We start from the raw sequence: 16,625 nt of genomic DNA on the forward strand, positions 1-16,625 counted from the left end.
AAAAAGAAAAAACTAAGACAAAGGTATGGTTAAAAACAATAATCAAGGGCTGGGGATATAGCCTAGTGGCAAGAGTGCCTGCCTCGGATACATGAGGCCCTAAGTTCGATTCCCCAGCACCACATATACAGAAAATGGCCAGAGGCGGCGCTGTGGCTCAAGTGGCAGGGTACTAGCCTTGAGCGGGAGGAAGCCAGGGACAGTGCTCAGGCCCTGAGTCCAAGGCCCAGGACTGGCCAAAAAAAAAAAAAAACAACAATAATCAAAAGCAATGTTTGTTAGGAAAATGTATTATGCCATTATATTAATAAAAATTCAAATTAAAAATACATTAAAAACAACGTGAAAATAGAGAATCTTTGATTATATAATGAAATTTACATTGAAATAGGAATTAATAATCTCTATCCATTGTAAAATATCATTTGGCACAAATGACTTTTTTTTCAGCATTACCTATCTCCTGCTTATCTAAAAAGATGGAAAATATCACTTCGTACCTTTAATATAGGGTATAAATGTTGTAGAAACTGAATTAGTATGATTTATTTTCAGGTGAAAAATGAGATAACTACCATGAGTGAGTCTGATGACTTCACTCTGTCATCTGAAATAACCTGTGGAGGATGGGAGCTGTCTGGTCCGGACTGTGATGACATCTTGGTGTTACTCAAGCAACTTAGACTGAAGTACAATGGTAAGATGCTTGAACACGTATGATCTTTGACCGTAATACATGGATAGTGTTCAGTACTACACCATAGAACACTGTTGTGTTCACGAGAAATGTGTATTATACTATAATTGGATAAAAAATCTACAGATGTAGCTCAGTGGTAGATTTGCTCAGCAGATGCAAGGCCCTGGGCTTGATCCTTGTTACTGCAAGCAATAGTTAATAATAATCATAATGAGAACAGTGTTTTTAATTAATATTGCCATTTGTTCACTGTGAGTGGTTCATTCAGGCTTTTGATTGACTGTTTCTCCCTTTGCCTTTAACATGATCACTTTATCAGATCAGTTACCCTCATCTCTGCCTCCACTACTGTAGAAACTTTATAAATGTTATATATCCATTGCCACTTTTCCAAAAACCATGATCTAATCAGCAACTGTAACTACACATTTTTTTAAATTTCAGACATAATCATATTCATTTGTTGCTTAAACACAAGCTACGCTTTTGTGTTAGTACAGAGATAATTACCTAATTCCTCTAGCTTTTCTGTAAGATAAAAGTACATTTTAATAAAGAAAATTCAACATGGAAGGCTCAGACATTGCTGAGATACTTGAAAACTCTCCCCTCATTCCTCCCACCTGGCTGGCATCTTTGTAGGGGGAGAAGGTGACAAGGTTTCTTCAGAAGGGAGAACAAGCAGAGACTTCCTCTCCTTGGGCTGCCTGGCTGTTGGCATCTTGGTGACCCCTGCCGAGTGCCCTGTGGAATTCAGGGATGGTACTGTGCAGGGGGCAGAGGTCACAACAGCTGCTGGAGATGCAGGGTGAGCCGGACATGGGGAAAGCAGAGAGAAAAGAGGGAAGGAGAGGTGAAAGAAAGCCAAAGAACATGGCATGGCACCAGAGGCCCAAGAGTCGGGGTTTAGAAGATGGAGTCCAATTATTGAGACTCCATCAACTCTTGTCTGAGTGTGAGACTCTGTGAGCTTTGTTTTTCCTTCACACTGTCTAGATATTCCTGCTGAGACACTGCTGGCACAGACACTAGGACCTCCTCATCATCCCAGACATTCAGAATAGTTTAGTTACATCCTCAACTGCTATTAACTATTGCTATTTATTTATAATTTACTACTATGGCTATTTATTTATAATTTGAAGATCAAAAGTTTATTTTGAAGCCCATCTTATGCACCTGAACAAATATGGATTCTAAACATACTACAGTAGTGCAATTATATCATTCTACAACTTCATGACTGTTTACCTTGTCCTCACTTAAAATGGTGGCAAGAACAGTCTGTATTGAAAATTACATTTTGATTAACTCCAACGTTTATGGTAAATTTGTGCTTACAGTGATAAATTATGTGAGACTTAATTTTTCTTAAATTTTGCTATTTCCAGGGTACATGGTTTATATGAAAGTTCTCTAAAATCTGAAAAACAATCCAAACACATGAGAAACCTTCTCAGTTCAGATTTCAACTGGAGTTAGGATTGTCTGTCATCATTCAGTTTGGTTTCTCTGTGTCTCGACATGCTCAACCTGTTGTTTTAATTATATTTCATACTTACACCTCTCTTTTGACCTTCAATCTGGACTACAGTTGAATTTCAAATGAACAGCCTGACCTCTCTGTAATCCTTTCAGATTTCCTTCCCTCGATACCCGGTAGTTTTCGGTCACACGTGTGTCCTCAGTGCTCTGATAATTACTAAAGGAAGTCCTTGCAAATCTGTAGGGCTGTTGACCTGCAGTGCTGTCCTGCACAGGGTTCTGTCCTGCGATCCTTTTCTCAGGGATCCACCTGACTGCCTTGCTTTCAACCCGCTCTCAGCTTTTACCACCGCTCACGTACTCTGGTATAGACTATTTCAGTTCCTTCTCTCACTGTAGCATCCTAGGAAGCACTTCAGAGCAAGATGTTAGGACGCGGAAAGGTCAACTTTATTTGCTTCCTGTCTATTGGAGATCATGAACTAACATCTATTTTTCTGAAAAGTGTTTTAGACATTTGGTATGCTTCGTTTTGTTTCAGAAACAAAATTAGTACTTACGGGTCCATGGTGGCCACAGCGGACACAAAAGATCCTTAGTGCCCCCCTTCTCCCTCTGCCTGCCTCCTGCTCACCCTTCAGGCTTCAAGGTAGCCATCTTTTCTCCAGGGAAACCCCCTGAGTTCAGTTTAGATCAGATTCACTTTGCTGATTACAGAACTTTTTTGTGTCACATAATCGGTGGGAATGTATTGTGGCCATGTTTATTTGTCTATCATCTGCACTAGACTTAGAACTTGAACATGTTCTTATCTGTGTTAGCTGCAGAACTTAGCATAATATGTTCTACGCCGGAGTCTATAGTGTTTAGTGTATAAAATATGAAAATGTTCAGTACTTCATATTTGACAGGTTCTTTATGTTTCATGTATGTCTTGTTTTCTCCCTGATATAGATCCTGGTAGGATATTGAAAATCCAAGATACGCTTCATGCATATAAAAAAGTATTAAAACTTAAATGTAGCCACTATGAAGCCCTGAAAGAAAAAACTGAACACATGAGAAAAAAATATTAGTATACTACACAAAGAGCTATCAGAAGAAGAGCATGCAAAAGTAGAACAGGAACAGGAACTCCGCAATTTGAGGTAAGATCCGATCATTTAAAAGATGTGTTTACGTGGACATGACACATTAAACAGGGCTCTAACCATTCACACAGTGAGACCAGAGCAGGATGTAATGGGAGAGGCTCACAAGGGCTCAATAGCTGTGTGCATATGGTCGTATAAAATGATGCTTATCAAAACGAACACCAAGAAATGCTTTTGACGTCTGTGCTTTTTTGTCCTGTATGTAAGTTTAATCTGTTTCAACGAGTGCAAAGGGGAGCACAGAAATGAGGGGACCAGAAGGAACTAATGCAGCAATGACTGTATTCCACTGAGAGTCTACTGGATTTCTAACTAATTAATAAACTTATTTGTAGGCAATAGGTATAGAAAGTTAGTTTACTTGACAATATGTTTTTTTTAATTGAGGTATAAACATGACTGTATAAAAATAAGTTTTACACTTGTCAATATACTGAGAGACTTCAAAATTCCTTTTCCATAATATTTGTAAGAGGTAGAAATGACATTTACAGGTAGCAGAATATTCTTCCACTATAACCTTTCAAGCACATGTGTTCTCTGGAAGCGGTGGACGTGAGAATTTTTAAATATGAGAACTAAATATATATATATATATATTGAAGCATAGAAATTGAGACCCGGAAAAACTGGGGAGGAGCCGGCGGGGGCTGGCTGGGCGGTCTCCAGGAATCCCGTTTCAGTGTTCCCGAGACAGACCCACCGCCGAGGGGGCCACGGTAGAATCGCGGTAGGGGCCAGGAAGGACAGCGCTAGGCAGCCTGCTTGGGAAGCCCGGTCCGATCGGAGCCGCAGAAGCCGCCACACGGGCAGGGCAAAAACCAGGACAAGAGCCATGGACAGAGCGGGCCAGGCTCAGGCCCAGCGCGCACTGGCCACGGACCCCAGAAGGCCATGGGAAGCATGAGTACCCCACAAAGGACAGCCCCGCTTGCACCCCCAGAACAGCAGTTGGCAGGGAGCCCTTCCCCCCCCACCACCACTGGAGAGAAAGAAGATGCCAGCGTTGAGGCTGGCACAGACCTGGCCATCTTCCCAAAGGGCAAAGGAATCTGACAGTCAGCTCCAGCCAGGGGGGAGGTCTCCCCACCCAGGTGGGAAGAGCTTCTCCTGGGGTGCTGCCCATTCACCCACAGGAAAACACAGTCACAGCACCCCCCCCCGCACCCCCATCCCACCCGCCCCTCTGCAGATCTGTAGCTTAGCCGGCTGCAAGAGTTTCTAAAATAATAATAATAATAAATAACTGTTTCGATCAGAAAAGGGGACCCCCTTCCTCCCACCTCAAACAAATGACTTAAGAAACCAACGAAGCCACAGGAAAGCTGACCCTGGCCAGGAAATCAGAGGCTCCAACCAAAGACGACACAAGGTCACCCCAATAATGAAGAATTCTTTTGACCGATTATAACTTTTTAAATGTTTTCTAATTTTCCATCAGTTTTTAAAATTTTTTTCCTCTCGGGAGAGGGAGATTTTGTTAGTTATCTATTGTTTCCTATCAAATTGCTACAAAATATATGAGCCAAACACAACCCGTCATTACCTTGAGCTCTCAGTGGGCGAGACATCCCTGTGTACTTGTGGCTCGGTTGCTCGCATCCCTGTGTACTTGTGGCTCGGTTGCTCGCATCCCTGTGAAGTTGTGGCTCGGTTGCTCGCAGGGCTGCAATCCAGGTGTCGGCCAGGGCTGCCGTTACCCCAAAGCTCCAGGAAGACTGGATCGCTTTCCACGTTCAGGTCACAGGGCCTTCAGCAGGATTGACTTCCCCACAGGCTGACGGGTAGAGAGGTTCATTGCTGGCTGCTGGCCAGAAGCTTCCCTCCGTTTCTCCATGTGGGACCTTTTCTTTAGGCAGCCCATGGTACAGTACTGGCATTCTTCAGAGGGAGTGAAGCAGAGACCAAGAAAACGCAATCCAGCCCCGGTGGAAGCCAGTCTTTTGGGACTGTAAGCGTAGAGAGACTATTCTCTCATTTTTACCATATCCTGCTCCATCCAGGCAAGTCCCAGGGTCCAGTTCATGCCCTAGGAGGAAATCACACAGAAGTATAACTGCCAGGAGGCACAGCTTTTGGGGACTGAGACTATCTATCACAGAGACTATTTAAATAATAAAAAATAAAAATAAAAATCAAGGCAGTAGTATATTTACTACTTGGTCTGCTACCAGAGGCAATATTGGAAGATAGTCTCACAGCAATGAGCAAATTAGATATATTTTTTTCTTCTTTTCCTATTCTCTCTTTAAAAACAAACCTCTTGTAATCGTTTTCTACTTCTCCCCTAGATCCGTAGCCAACAGCATTTCTTAGGCCTCCACCCTCAGGAGGCACAGACGAAATCCAGGCTCCCATGAGCAGAAGCTCTGCCTCTCAGGCTCAGTACCCTCATTGGGTTTGGTATTATTCGCCTACATTTACATAACCTTTTAAGTTTTTTATTTCTTTTTTGTTTTTTTCTTACTCTTATTTTTTACTTTTTTACTCTCACTCTCTTTTTCATTTCTCTGGATTTATATCTCAGCCATCATCCCTCTGTCCCTTTCATTCCCTCCATTTCTCTACTCTTAATTGCTCCTCCCATTTTCCCTTATCCCTTTTGCTGGTTCTACACTCCTTGCACCTTTATAGTCCATTGATCCCTAGTTCTTGATTGTCTCAAAGGGGTTCATTGAGTAATCCTTTCAGTTCAGATAGATCTAAAGGTAAGGACAGGTTAGTTCACTAGTTCCAACTATATATAATCCAACCCCTGAGTCACAATACTCCTTCCCTAACAAATAAATTCAGAGATAGGGGAATAGCTACCTAACATATTGATCCTCCAAGATCAGGGAAATTACAAGGTCCAGGGTTGATTTTTGTCTTAAAATTGTGTTCTGTGGTGGTAGTTGATCTGTTTTTATATTGAAGAAAGAGTGAATTTACCTATGACAGTGAAATTCTAAAGTCTGTACAACTACAAGACTCAGGTCTGGGCTAGTTCATGCCTTAAAATTGTGTTCTGTTGTATTATTGGATTTCCTTTCTTTCCCAAATGTGAAGAAGAAGCACAAGAAAATGGCAAGTCAGGGAATCTCAACTCCTGCTCAAAAGAAACAGGCCATAGAGTAGTCAATGAAAAGCCAAGAGGATTGTCCTCAAAATGCTCTACAAGCACGAGTGGTAAATTCAATTAATGAAAAATTGAAGGCATGCATGCACCCATACTTGATTGTCATGAGACTAACCAAAGATTAATAGAGCTAAATAAATAGGATGGAAGAAAGACAACCTCTTCAAAAACTGGTGCTGGAAAAGTTGGTTAAACACCTGTAAAAAAAAAAAAAAAAAAAAACTAAAGTTAAATCCTTATGTACCACCCTGCACCAGAATCAATTCCAAATGGATCAACGACCTCAAGGTAAATACCCTGAAAACATTGCAGGAAGGAATAAGAGAAACACTTGGGCTCCTTGGCACATGTTGAAACTTTCTTTTAAAGGCCCAGAAACATAACAAATCAAAGAAAGGTTGGACAAATGGGATTGCATCGAACTGTAAAGCTTCTGCATGGCAAAGGACATAGTTTGAAAGATAAATAGAAAGCACTCAGATAGGGAGATGATCTTCACTGGCCACACAACAGAGAAGGGCCTCACATCTAAAATATACATAGATCTCAAAACTTAAATTCCCCAAAAACAAACCCTCAAAGAAACAACTGTCCCCTTAATAAATGGGCTAAAGACTGAAAGACAGACGTTTCTGAACAGGAAATGAGAAAGGCCAAGAGGCATATGAAGAAATGCTCAACCTCACTGGCCATAAAACAAATGCAAATCAAAACAACACTGAGATTCCAGTCACCCTGGTAAGAATGGCCATTATCAAGAAAACTAATAACAGGGATGTGTCCAAAAGGGAACTCTACTACACTGTTGTTGGGAGTGTAAGCTTATTCAGCCACTCTGGAAAGCAGTGTGGCAGTTCATCAAAAGACTAAACCTAGAGCTCCCCTATGACCCAGCAACCCCACTTTGGAGCAGTGCTGTGGCTCAGGTGGTAGAGTCCTAGCCTTGAGCAAAAAAGGACAGTTCTCAGGCCCTACGTTCAAGCCTCAGGACTGGCAAAAAAAGAAAGAAAGAAAGAAAGAAAGAAAGAAAGAAAGAAAGAAAGAAAGAAAGAAAGAAAGAAAGAAAGAAAGAAAGAAAGAAAGAAAGAAAGAAAGAAAGAAAGAAAGAAAGAAAGAAAGAAAGAAAGAAAGAAGGAAGGAAGGAAAGAAGGAAGGAAAGAAAAAGAAAGAAAGAAAGAAAGAAAGAAAGAAAGAAAGAAAGAAAGAAAGAAAGAAAGAAAGAAAGGAAAGAGAGAAAGAAAGAGAGAGGGAGGGAGGGAGGAAAAGAAAGAATGAAAGAGAGAGAGAGAGAGAGAGAGAGAGACATTGTCCCATTCATAAGGAAATTGAAGCCTTGGGAAAAAACATACTAAGTGAAGTGAGCCAGACCCAAAGAAGTATAGATTGGATGGTTTCCCTCATTGGTAACCATTAGTATATATCTAGGATAGTCCTAAAAGATGATCATAATAGCCTGCTTAATAGCTATGTATATATGATCACATAAGATGATGCTAAGCAAAATGAAGTTCAAGGTACATAATTCAGTGGTTTATCGTTGTTATTTTCAACATACAATGTGAAATTAGATCTTTTTCTCTTGTTTTTCTTTCCTATGGTTTTACCCCTGTTGTCACTGTATTTGATTTCGGCACCCTGGGTATTGTATATATGTTTACTGAACTAGGGAAGGGAAGGGGAACATCAAAATGGAGAGACAAAGGGGTAAAGGGTGAACAGATGCAACAACAATACTTGCAAGACAAGATTCTGTAAACCAACTGTACAACTCTGGCGGGGGTGGGGGGTAATGGGGTGGAGGGAAGGTGGGAGAAAACGAGAGCGGAGGTAACACGTTTGTTAAGAAATGTACTCACTGCCTTGTGTTTGAAACTGTAACCTTGACAATTTTTTTAAAAAGCATAGGAATTTTATTAAGGTAACAAATTAACAGATGAACAGTGAGATTATAAATTGAATTTTCATTCTCTACCAAAATGACTTTTAAGATAAGCATATTTAATTGCAGATTTGCCCTAAAGCAAGAAGAAGAAGAGAGAAGAAATATTGATGGGCTTTATGAAAAAATTAAAGAACAGTTAAGAGATAAAGAAGAGCAATATAACAATGTAGTTAAAATGAGACAAACACTTGGTGTCTCTGTTAGGACACTGAGTGAGGAACTGAAAACTGTAAAAAATGATTTGAGTCAGGTAATGAGTATTGGGTAAAACTTCATATTTCTCACTTTATTTCATCAATAGTCGTTTTCCTTTTGATTCAAGATATATCCTGTCATATGTTTCTTACTGGTGAAGATACAATCTGAGAAATGTTTAGTAATTTTATAACTCTGCAAACATCCCTCGTGTGCATTTACAAGCTTAAGACCTCTACCACCTAACAAGCCACATAACATATAGTATAGCCATAAAGCCATAACGTGTGAAGTTGCTGGTCACTGAAGCTCTGTTACGTGAGGTATAAATATATTGTTTAGATTTAAAAACAAATCCTCACCTCTACTTAAATATAAACTAGGAGAGTTATACCTGAAATTCTTTATTGTAAATCTTGGCATCTAATAGATGATCATGATATATTTTATGAATGAGCACTGGACTCTAATCACTAGTAGTAATGTAACTTAGGCATCTTTATGTTAATAAACAAAAGCTGCACATTTAAAAAGAAATAATGTATGATACAATCTCTGGTTTTATGAAGTTTCTGCTTTTGATCAATTTAAATGCCATTTTGCAGTTAACTTTTGATTAACGTGAGTGAAAAGTTCTCGTATTTTTGAGTTTTAGCTTTCAACTGTTTTCATAATGTTCTTCTCTTAAGTAATGCCTTGGCTACCCTAAATGATGTGATACTAAAATTTAATTAAATGTCTTTTTCTAGGCTTTACAGGAACGAAATGATACCCTGAGAAAGCTTTCTGAAGAACAAAGTGCCAGAATATTACAAGATGAAATTCTGGAAAATCATCTTTCCAAGCAAAAGGAAATGGAGATATCAAAAGATAAAATGAGTTTTGAGGTATATTCTTTAGTGTTTCTAAATCTGTGTGTATGCACTTCCGTATGCACATATTTCAAAATCCTGCTCAGTGCAGAATATGAGAATATGCCAGAACCATAAGAGAGTATGGTAGAATTGAAAACCCTATGTATGTGTAACACCAGTATACGTGGAGGCTATGCTGTTTCTGTCTCACTGGACAATGTTCTGAAGTCAACTTCCTTCGCCTCTAGCAGCCGAGTAGGGAACATATAGAATGACCTCGTACAATGCAAAGGGGCCTAGCATTTTTATAGGAATTTATAGTTTCATGATCAAATTGTCTTTGGTACTATAATACATGTTCTATTTGGGGCACCGATTTCCCTCATTTGTATGCTAGTAGGCTGGCTGGGTTATTTCTTCCAGTGCTAGGTAAGCATAAAATAACAGCTATCAGAGGTGATATTTTGTTTGCCATTTTCTCCTTTGAGAAAAGTCAGTGTGTGCTCCCAGTTATCCTGTCTTTCACGACAAAGAGCTTTGGAAAATAATGATAGGATGTATGATAATAGATAGATAGATGATAGATAAATATAGATAGATAGATGCTTCAGTAAGCGTTCTGTCCCTGAGCTTTACCTTGCCCTGTGTTTTGTTTCATGGTTTCTTTTTTCAGTCTTCAATAGGGAAGACAGGTCCTCTTGAATGCTTTGCAGCTTCTTTATCCCTGATACGTGTCCCTTGCCTATGGTCTACATACATTTATTTCTTGTATTTTGATAGAACATGAAGGAAAAAATATTCCTTTTTTAAAAAATATATATGCTTTGAGTTATTTTTCAAATTATTTGATAAATTAGGCAGTTCCTTTTCATTTTAGACAAATTACAAAAGCATAGATATAGAACAAGAATAGTACTGATAACCCAAATAGAGAAATAAGAATAGTACCAAACTTCGGCAATGGTTTGTTTTTGTTTTTTTGCCAGTCCTGGGGCTTGAACGTATGGCCTGAGCACTGTCCCTGGCTTCTTTTTGCTCAAGGCTAGCACTCTGCCACTTGAGCCACAGCACCCTCTGGCTTTTTTTCTTTTTTTTTTTATGAAAAATTCTTTAATTTTTATTTAGACAGAATAAGGTCTGAAGACATAGAAAGGTGTACAGTAAAGTCAATGTTCTATCACTGAAAAGATTAGAAAATATTTTAGGTCAAATTTTAAATGAATGAGGTAAAATTTTAATCCGATCATATTTTCACATTTTTGAAACATTAAAGAAAACTTTCAAAGGAATTTGGGCTACAGAATAACAGCGTAACATTTCTGTCTGTATTTTTATTAACAATGTTTTAGCCAAAGGAAGTGCTTATTAAATTATTTGTAGAGAAAACTGTGCAGTTTCATATATATATATATGTATATCACTTGTAATTATTTTTATGCAGAAACTAGAGAATAGATATCTTTTCCCCTGAAGTTTTGTGTTTGTTTTATATTACTTTTTATTCATTTGGGTTAAAATGTGAAGTACTACAAATTCTTTTTTTATAGATTCTTATAAAGAAAAAAAAACTTAGCTGTCTGATTATATACCAAAAGCATATGTCCAAAATTTGATTCAGATTTCCCCAAAGTAAAACTTCTTTCTTTGCTTGATGTTTAACTTTCACAAAGAGCATTGCGATGCTCATCAATGATATAGAAGTAATATATTACTAAACAGTATTCTAACATCACAAAATGGTTCACGTGGGATAAACCAGTTTTATCTGACAGATGGAAAAAAAGCTGATAGCCAAGATTGGTTTTTATGCCTATGTAATAATTTTTAAGGTACTGTAAGAGAATAGGCATAGGATCATGTAACCACAGTGGAATAGATACTAAAAAAAATCTATTAATATCACAAACACTGGTTTAACCCCTTATGCCATCGAACTCGTATTTAAAGTTTCAATTTTAAGTAATTTTTATTCATCCTAATTTCAGAGTTTTGTAATATTATGTAGACACCTTTTTCACATTTAGAATTTTGCCACTAGATGATTTTAGGTTGATTACAATGCAGCAAAGCAATTAACATCAAATGTTGAAAGAAGTGAGCTTTGAAACTTAGGCTAAAATTCACATGGATAGTTATAGATTATGCTTTTGAAGAATACACTAGCAGTATATATATATATATATATATATATATATATATATAATAGACACACACACCATCCACGTTGGGCTGAAGCGCTTTCCCACACTGAACCACTGGGGGTAAACTGAGGACTGGTGGGGGAGAAGCTGCTGTGATGGCTTCCCGGGCCCTTGAGTAGACAGGACTCGTGGCTCCATAGGGCCTTGTCTCTCCTGAGGGGTTTGCTCCTCTGCGGTTCCCATCGCACGAGAGACGGTGGCCGGTTCAAGGTCTCCTTCAGGAAAGAGCCAGTGGCGAGGTGTCCTAGATTGGAGACTCCTCCTCTCGCACACTTACAGGCTGTCTGGGGGTGAGCTTCTGGAACTTCCACCGGTTTGACTCAGGGGAGGGGTTTATTCTGGCTATTTTCCCTATATATGTGGTGCTGGGGAATCGAACCCAGGGCTTCCTGCGTGCGAGGCAAGCGCTCTACCACTAGGCCACATCCCCAGGCCTGCAGTGGGTTTGTAAGGCCTCTTTGGAGGCAGTGTGGATAAACACAGCGCCTACCTGTTTGGCACACAGGGTAGCGTGTCTCGGCGTATTCAGAGTCATGTAACTGTGCTTTTCAATGTCTTGAAGAACTGCAGGTTCCATGGAAGCCACCCCTGGACTCCACCGCCAGCATCCATTTCCTGGCCTAGAAAACACCAATTTATTCATTATTTCTAAAACTTCTGAATCCTGCAGAATTTGTTTTTCTTGTTGTTGCCAGTCCTGGGGCTTGAACTCAGGGCCTGAGCACTGTCCGTGGCTTCTTTTTGCTCAAGGCTAGCACTCTACCTCTTGAGCCACAGCGCCACTTCTGGCCATTTTCTATATATGTGGTGCTGAGGAATCGAACCCAGGGCTTCATGTATAGGAGGCGAGCACTAGGCCACTAGGCCTAGGCCTATTCCCAGCCCATAATTTGCGTTTTTAATAATAATTAGTGATTTTTGACTGTCTTCTTTTTCTTAACATGGTGGGGTTTTTTTTTTAAATTTTTCATTTCATTTGTATAATGAATGAATCCTCTCTTTACTGTTTCTGGCATTGCAATGTTGCTCTAGTAGCACTCATAAGTGGATGGGTCATAGGTTAATTGTACTTCTGGGCTGTTATCAATAATGCTACGCTGAACATTCAGTTGTAAGATATGTGGCAAATACAACTTTATTTCCCTTCACCTGGAGTTTTATTCTCTGGTTTACTGAGACACATTTTCCTATCTCTGCCTTTACTCCTGCTATCCTTTCTGCATTTTCAGTTTTTATTTATTTATAGCTGGTTCATAATTTACTTCTTCATTAACTAACTAAGCATTATCTAACTCCTCTGTCTCTCCCTCGCCTCCTCTTCTCAGCAGGTGTCTTGCATAAAAAGGCATAATTTCCTTTCAGATCATTTAGTTCTATCTATGTCAGTTAATCTTATCCAAGTATAATAAATTTACCTAAGGGGTAATTTTATATAATAACATTCACATAACCCTTTCCTTGAATAAATTGGGAGTGTTTTCATGGCAGCAGTTAGGATGTTCCATCACTCATAAGATATTAAAAGTTTATTTTTTGAGACACTGGCATGCTAAGGCTTTTTTAAATTCGAAAGATATCTTTAAACTTAAAGCTTTTAAAAGGACAGTTCCACTAAATGATAATTTCTTACTATGGAACTAATATATTTTTCTATCCTTCCTTATATAGATAGAACTGGGATGTGTGCCCAATTCTAGCCACTGAAAGTTCTCCATAAAGCAGCCCACCGTGACCTCTTGCTGTGAATGGTTTGGCTTTGACTTGGGAGCCTTGACTTCAAGTAGTCTGGTATTTTTCTTTTCAGATTGGAAAGCTTAATCATGCACAGTGAGAGCTGTATCAGTTTCCTACTTCTTAATCCAGGAGGTATCATTTGCTTTATGCACCAAGATGACGGACCACCATTGAATTCTGATATAAATAAGTTATAAGTTATTAGGATCAGAGAAAATACTGTTGGGCAGAAGTGGAGAAAGTTCCATGAAAGTTAGGGGATATATTCTGGTTTTCTGTGGCCTCTCTTTCCTTATTAGTGGGAGAAAGAATGACTCAATGTTAAATTGTAGAGAATAACCCTTCCAGTCTTATGCTACCTGTAGAAAAGTTCAAATATTATAAGAGCACGATTATTATTATTATTATTCCACAATAACCCTAAGGCTAGTAGAACCCTGCTCACATTGGACTGTTTAATTTTATCTCCCAATACTTTGGTGAGGGAGTTAATGCAATTATTTCCACTTAACAATGACAAAACTAAAACATAACAAAGTTAACTTGCTCAACCTCACTGCTGGGTCAAGAATTCAGACCTGACATGCAGGCCATTTTGAACAAACTGCCTGTCATACTTTTCTATAACACGTCTATTTGTCACTTAAAGCACTGTGTTATTAACATCTGCAATATAGCTGTGATCGTTTATCTTCTTGAGGTTTGCAAATCATCCTTGATGAGATGATGCTAGGAATATAAAATATAAATTCTTACTATATGGGACTGTCACTTTCCCTCATTTCATCAATGTTGTAAATATGAGTGTCTGAAAAAACATAATTTTAAATGAAAATATGCTGCAGTCCCATAGCCATAGTATGTATATACATATACATATACATATATATACCCATGATCAATATGCATTTATTTAAAGTGTTAGTTTATACTATGTGTTACTTTAAAATTCTCAAGCCATAAACTTCTAATATGTCAATTAACCTGTGGTTATGTAACACAAAATTCCCATACTTAATAATATAAATGACTCAGGTAATGAGTATTTCAATTAAAATTTTAGCAGAAAAAAATCAGAAGCTGCCTACTTTTTCCAATTATTACTAAAATATTTTTCTTTGTTTTAGTTGCAAGAATTACGGGATCTACACAAAAGTGCTGAACAACATGCAGAGACGACACAAAAACGCATGCAAAAGTATAAATACCTTGGACATTTACAAATCAAATAACCAATGTAGCAGGATAATTACAACAGTTAGGATAACAATACATGTATAAAAGCTGGGGACATATACATCTTGAAGTATGAATTTAGGGCTGGGAGTATATTTCAGGTGTACAGTCCATGGATTCAATCCAGCCCTGGAAAAGCAAGAAAGAAAGGAATCAAGAACGACAAATAGTTTGGATTTTATACTGTAAAGTTGTATATCGTCCACAAAGCCTAGGTAGAATTTGATGCATTTATCAAGTCATATACTTAACAAATGTTTATGAATCCCAGTAATTTCCCTTCTATTTCATTTCTCTTTATTTTAAAAATATTTTATTATCTTTAAGTCGTTGTACAGAGTTGTCATTCGACAAAGCACTTTATGAATTCCATGCGTCTTGATCAATGTCAGCCTTCTCAACATTCTCACTCATCCCTCCCCACCCACTTTTCCACTCACTTTAATTTTGTAGCATATACATTGAAGTTTTGACTGCATTTACATGCGTTGTTTTAGAAATTATTTGACATTTTAAAGGTTTCTATGAGAATAATCATATCAAAATATACATTTTTAGGCTTGAACTTAAAATTCTCACATTAAAACATACAGCAAAAAAAGGGCAGAGCAAATTGAACAGCTGAAGAAAGTTTGTGCAAACGAAAATTTGGTAAGTCTTTCCATATTAATTGCTCTTATACTGAAAGGGAAGTTTTCTTACTCCAGTATTAGCATATAGAAATCTTTTACACTGTAAAATTTCACTGATAAAATAGTTATTGTGCTCATGCTGATACTAGTTGCTGGTCAGGTGGCAGCTCCTCTCTATGGAACAGTTTACTGAATTCATAAAGTTAATGACTCAACAATAAACAAACAAACCAACCAGGCACCGGTGGTTATGCCTATAATCCTACCTAGGCGGGAGGCTGAGATCTGAGGGTCACTGGTTGAACAAAAGCAGGGTAGGAAAGTCCGTGAGACTCAGACCTCCTATGAACTCCCAAGAAAGCCGCACGTGGGGCTGTGGCTCAAGTGACTGACTGCATCCAGGCTCTGAGTTCAGGCACACACACAATAACTAACCAGTTCTGACAGTCTAAAGCCCAGGCTTATATACAATACTTTAACCCATTGTTCTATAGAAGGCGCTGTGGGGTTATTTTTTTAATTTTTTGACTATTTTGAATAATGCCAAATAATGGTCTGCGTGTTGATTTATAATGTTGGGTTCCTGCGAATGGTAATACTTTAAAACTTATAATAAATTCAATGACTTTCCTTAGAATTCTGATTTTTTTCTTGTAGTTCAAGTGAATTTTAAGAGTAAATTATCTGATTTTCTTAACAAGAATAGCAAGTAAGCTATTCATTACAAAGGAATCTTTTGTCAAATAAATGATTTTCTTTTACAATAAAATAAAATTGACCGTATTATTCTGTAGAAATTTAATAAGATCAAATGATTTGTGACAAACATGATGACCTTCAAGACTAATCATAATTTTTGTAACTCCTGACAATTTTACTTTGAATAATTATTCAGACCACAGTGTGGTCTATTATACATTAAACTTTATTGTAATAGAATTTGTGTTAAAGTGTGCGATGATCTTATTAGACAATTCTCAATCTAAAAGTTGTTTTTTGTTTGTTTGTTTATCATAGGGCTTAAAGTCAGGCCCTGAGTACTGTCCCTGAACTTTTCCCTCAAGGCTAATGCTCTACCACTTTGAGCCACAGCACCATTTCTGGTTTTCTGGTAGTTAAGCGTCTCACAGACGCTGGAGATAAGCGTCTCACAGACTTTCCTTCCCAGGCTGGCTTTGAACTGCGATCCTCAGATCTCAGCCTTCTGAGTAGCTAGGATAACAGGTTGTGAGCTCCCAGTGCCCAACTTGAAAACACTTTATTACCAAAGTATACTTTTTTTATTCACACAGAATAGTGGTCTTGTAGAAAAAATGGAAGTTGAGTCTTCAAAATATGGACATTTACATCAAGAAAATGAACTTCTCCGGCATG

At 38.2% G+C, this 16,625-nt stretch overlaps 2 protein-coding genes across 4 annotated transcripts in view; one reads left to right on the top strand and one right to left on the bottom strand.

The window, feature by feature from the left end:
* Window positions 1–284: 284 nt before the first annotated feature.
* Window positions 285–14,984, top strand: LOC125367215 (POTE ankyrin domain family member C-like). 3 transcript variants are annotated; one of them, XR_007214009.1, is made up of 3 exons: window positions 285–697; window positions 9,344–9,481; window positions 13,318–13,330. XR_007214009.1 is itself a non-coding variant. In XM_048367829.1 (3 exons), the coding sequence occupies exons 1-3, from the start codon at window positions 695–697 to the stop codon at window positions 14,613–14,615; spliced, it is 246 nt and encodes an 81-aa protein (XP_048223786.1). In that variant the 5' UTR covers window positions 285–694; the 3' UTR covers window positions 14,616–14,984. The 3 variants fall into 3 exon arrangements, 1 of the variants encoding a protein (XP_048223786.1); XM_048367829.1 differs by lacking the exon at window positions 13,318–13,330 and adding an exon at window positions 14,511–14,984; XR_007214008.1 differs by lacking the exons at window positions 285–697; window positions 13,318–13,330 and adding an exon at window positions 3,252–3,333 and having other exon boundaries at window positions 9,344–9,785.
* The window catches only part of LOC125367213 (ankyrin repeat domain-containing protein 26-like), a 32,694-nt gene continuing 27,856 nt past the window's right edge, over window positions 11,788–16,625 (bottom strand). Inside the window, exon 8 of the mRNA XM_048367826.1 lies at window positions 11,788–11,797. The gene's annotated coding sequence lies outside the window, so the exon portion shown is untranslated. The remainder of the gene's footprint in view (window positions 11,798–16,625) is intronic.

This window comes from Perognathus longimembris, chromosome 18 (genome assembly GCF_023159225.1).
Source record: "Perognathus longimembris pacificus isolate PPM17 chromosome 18, ASM2315922v1, whole genome shotgun sequence".
NCBI classification, from domain to species: Eukaryota; Metazoa; Chordata; class Mammalia; order Rodentia; family Heteromyidae; genus Perognathus; species Perognathus longimembris.

Coding starts and splice junctions, on each gene's coding strand:
- LOC125367215 (XM_048367829.1), top strand. Junction 9,482..14,510: donor AAGATAAAATGAGTTTTGAG/GTATATTCTTTA, acceptor TCTTTGTTTTAG/TTGCAAGAATTACGGGATCT.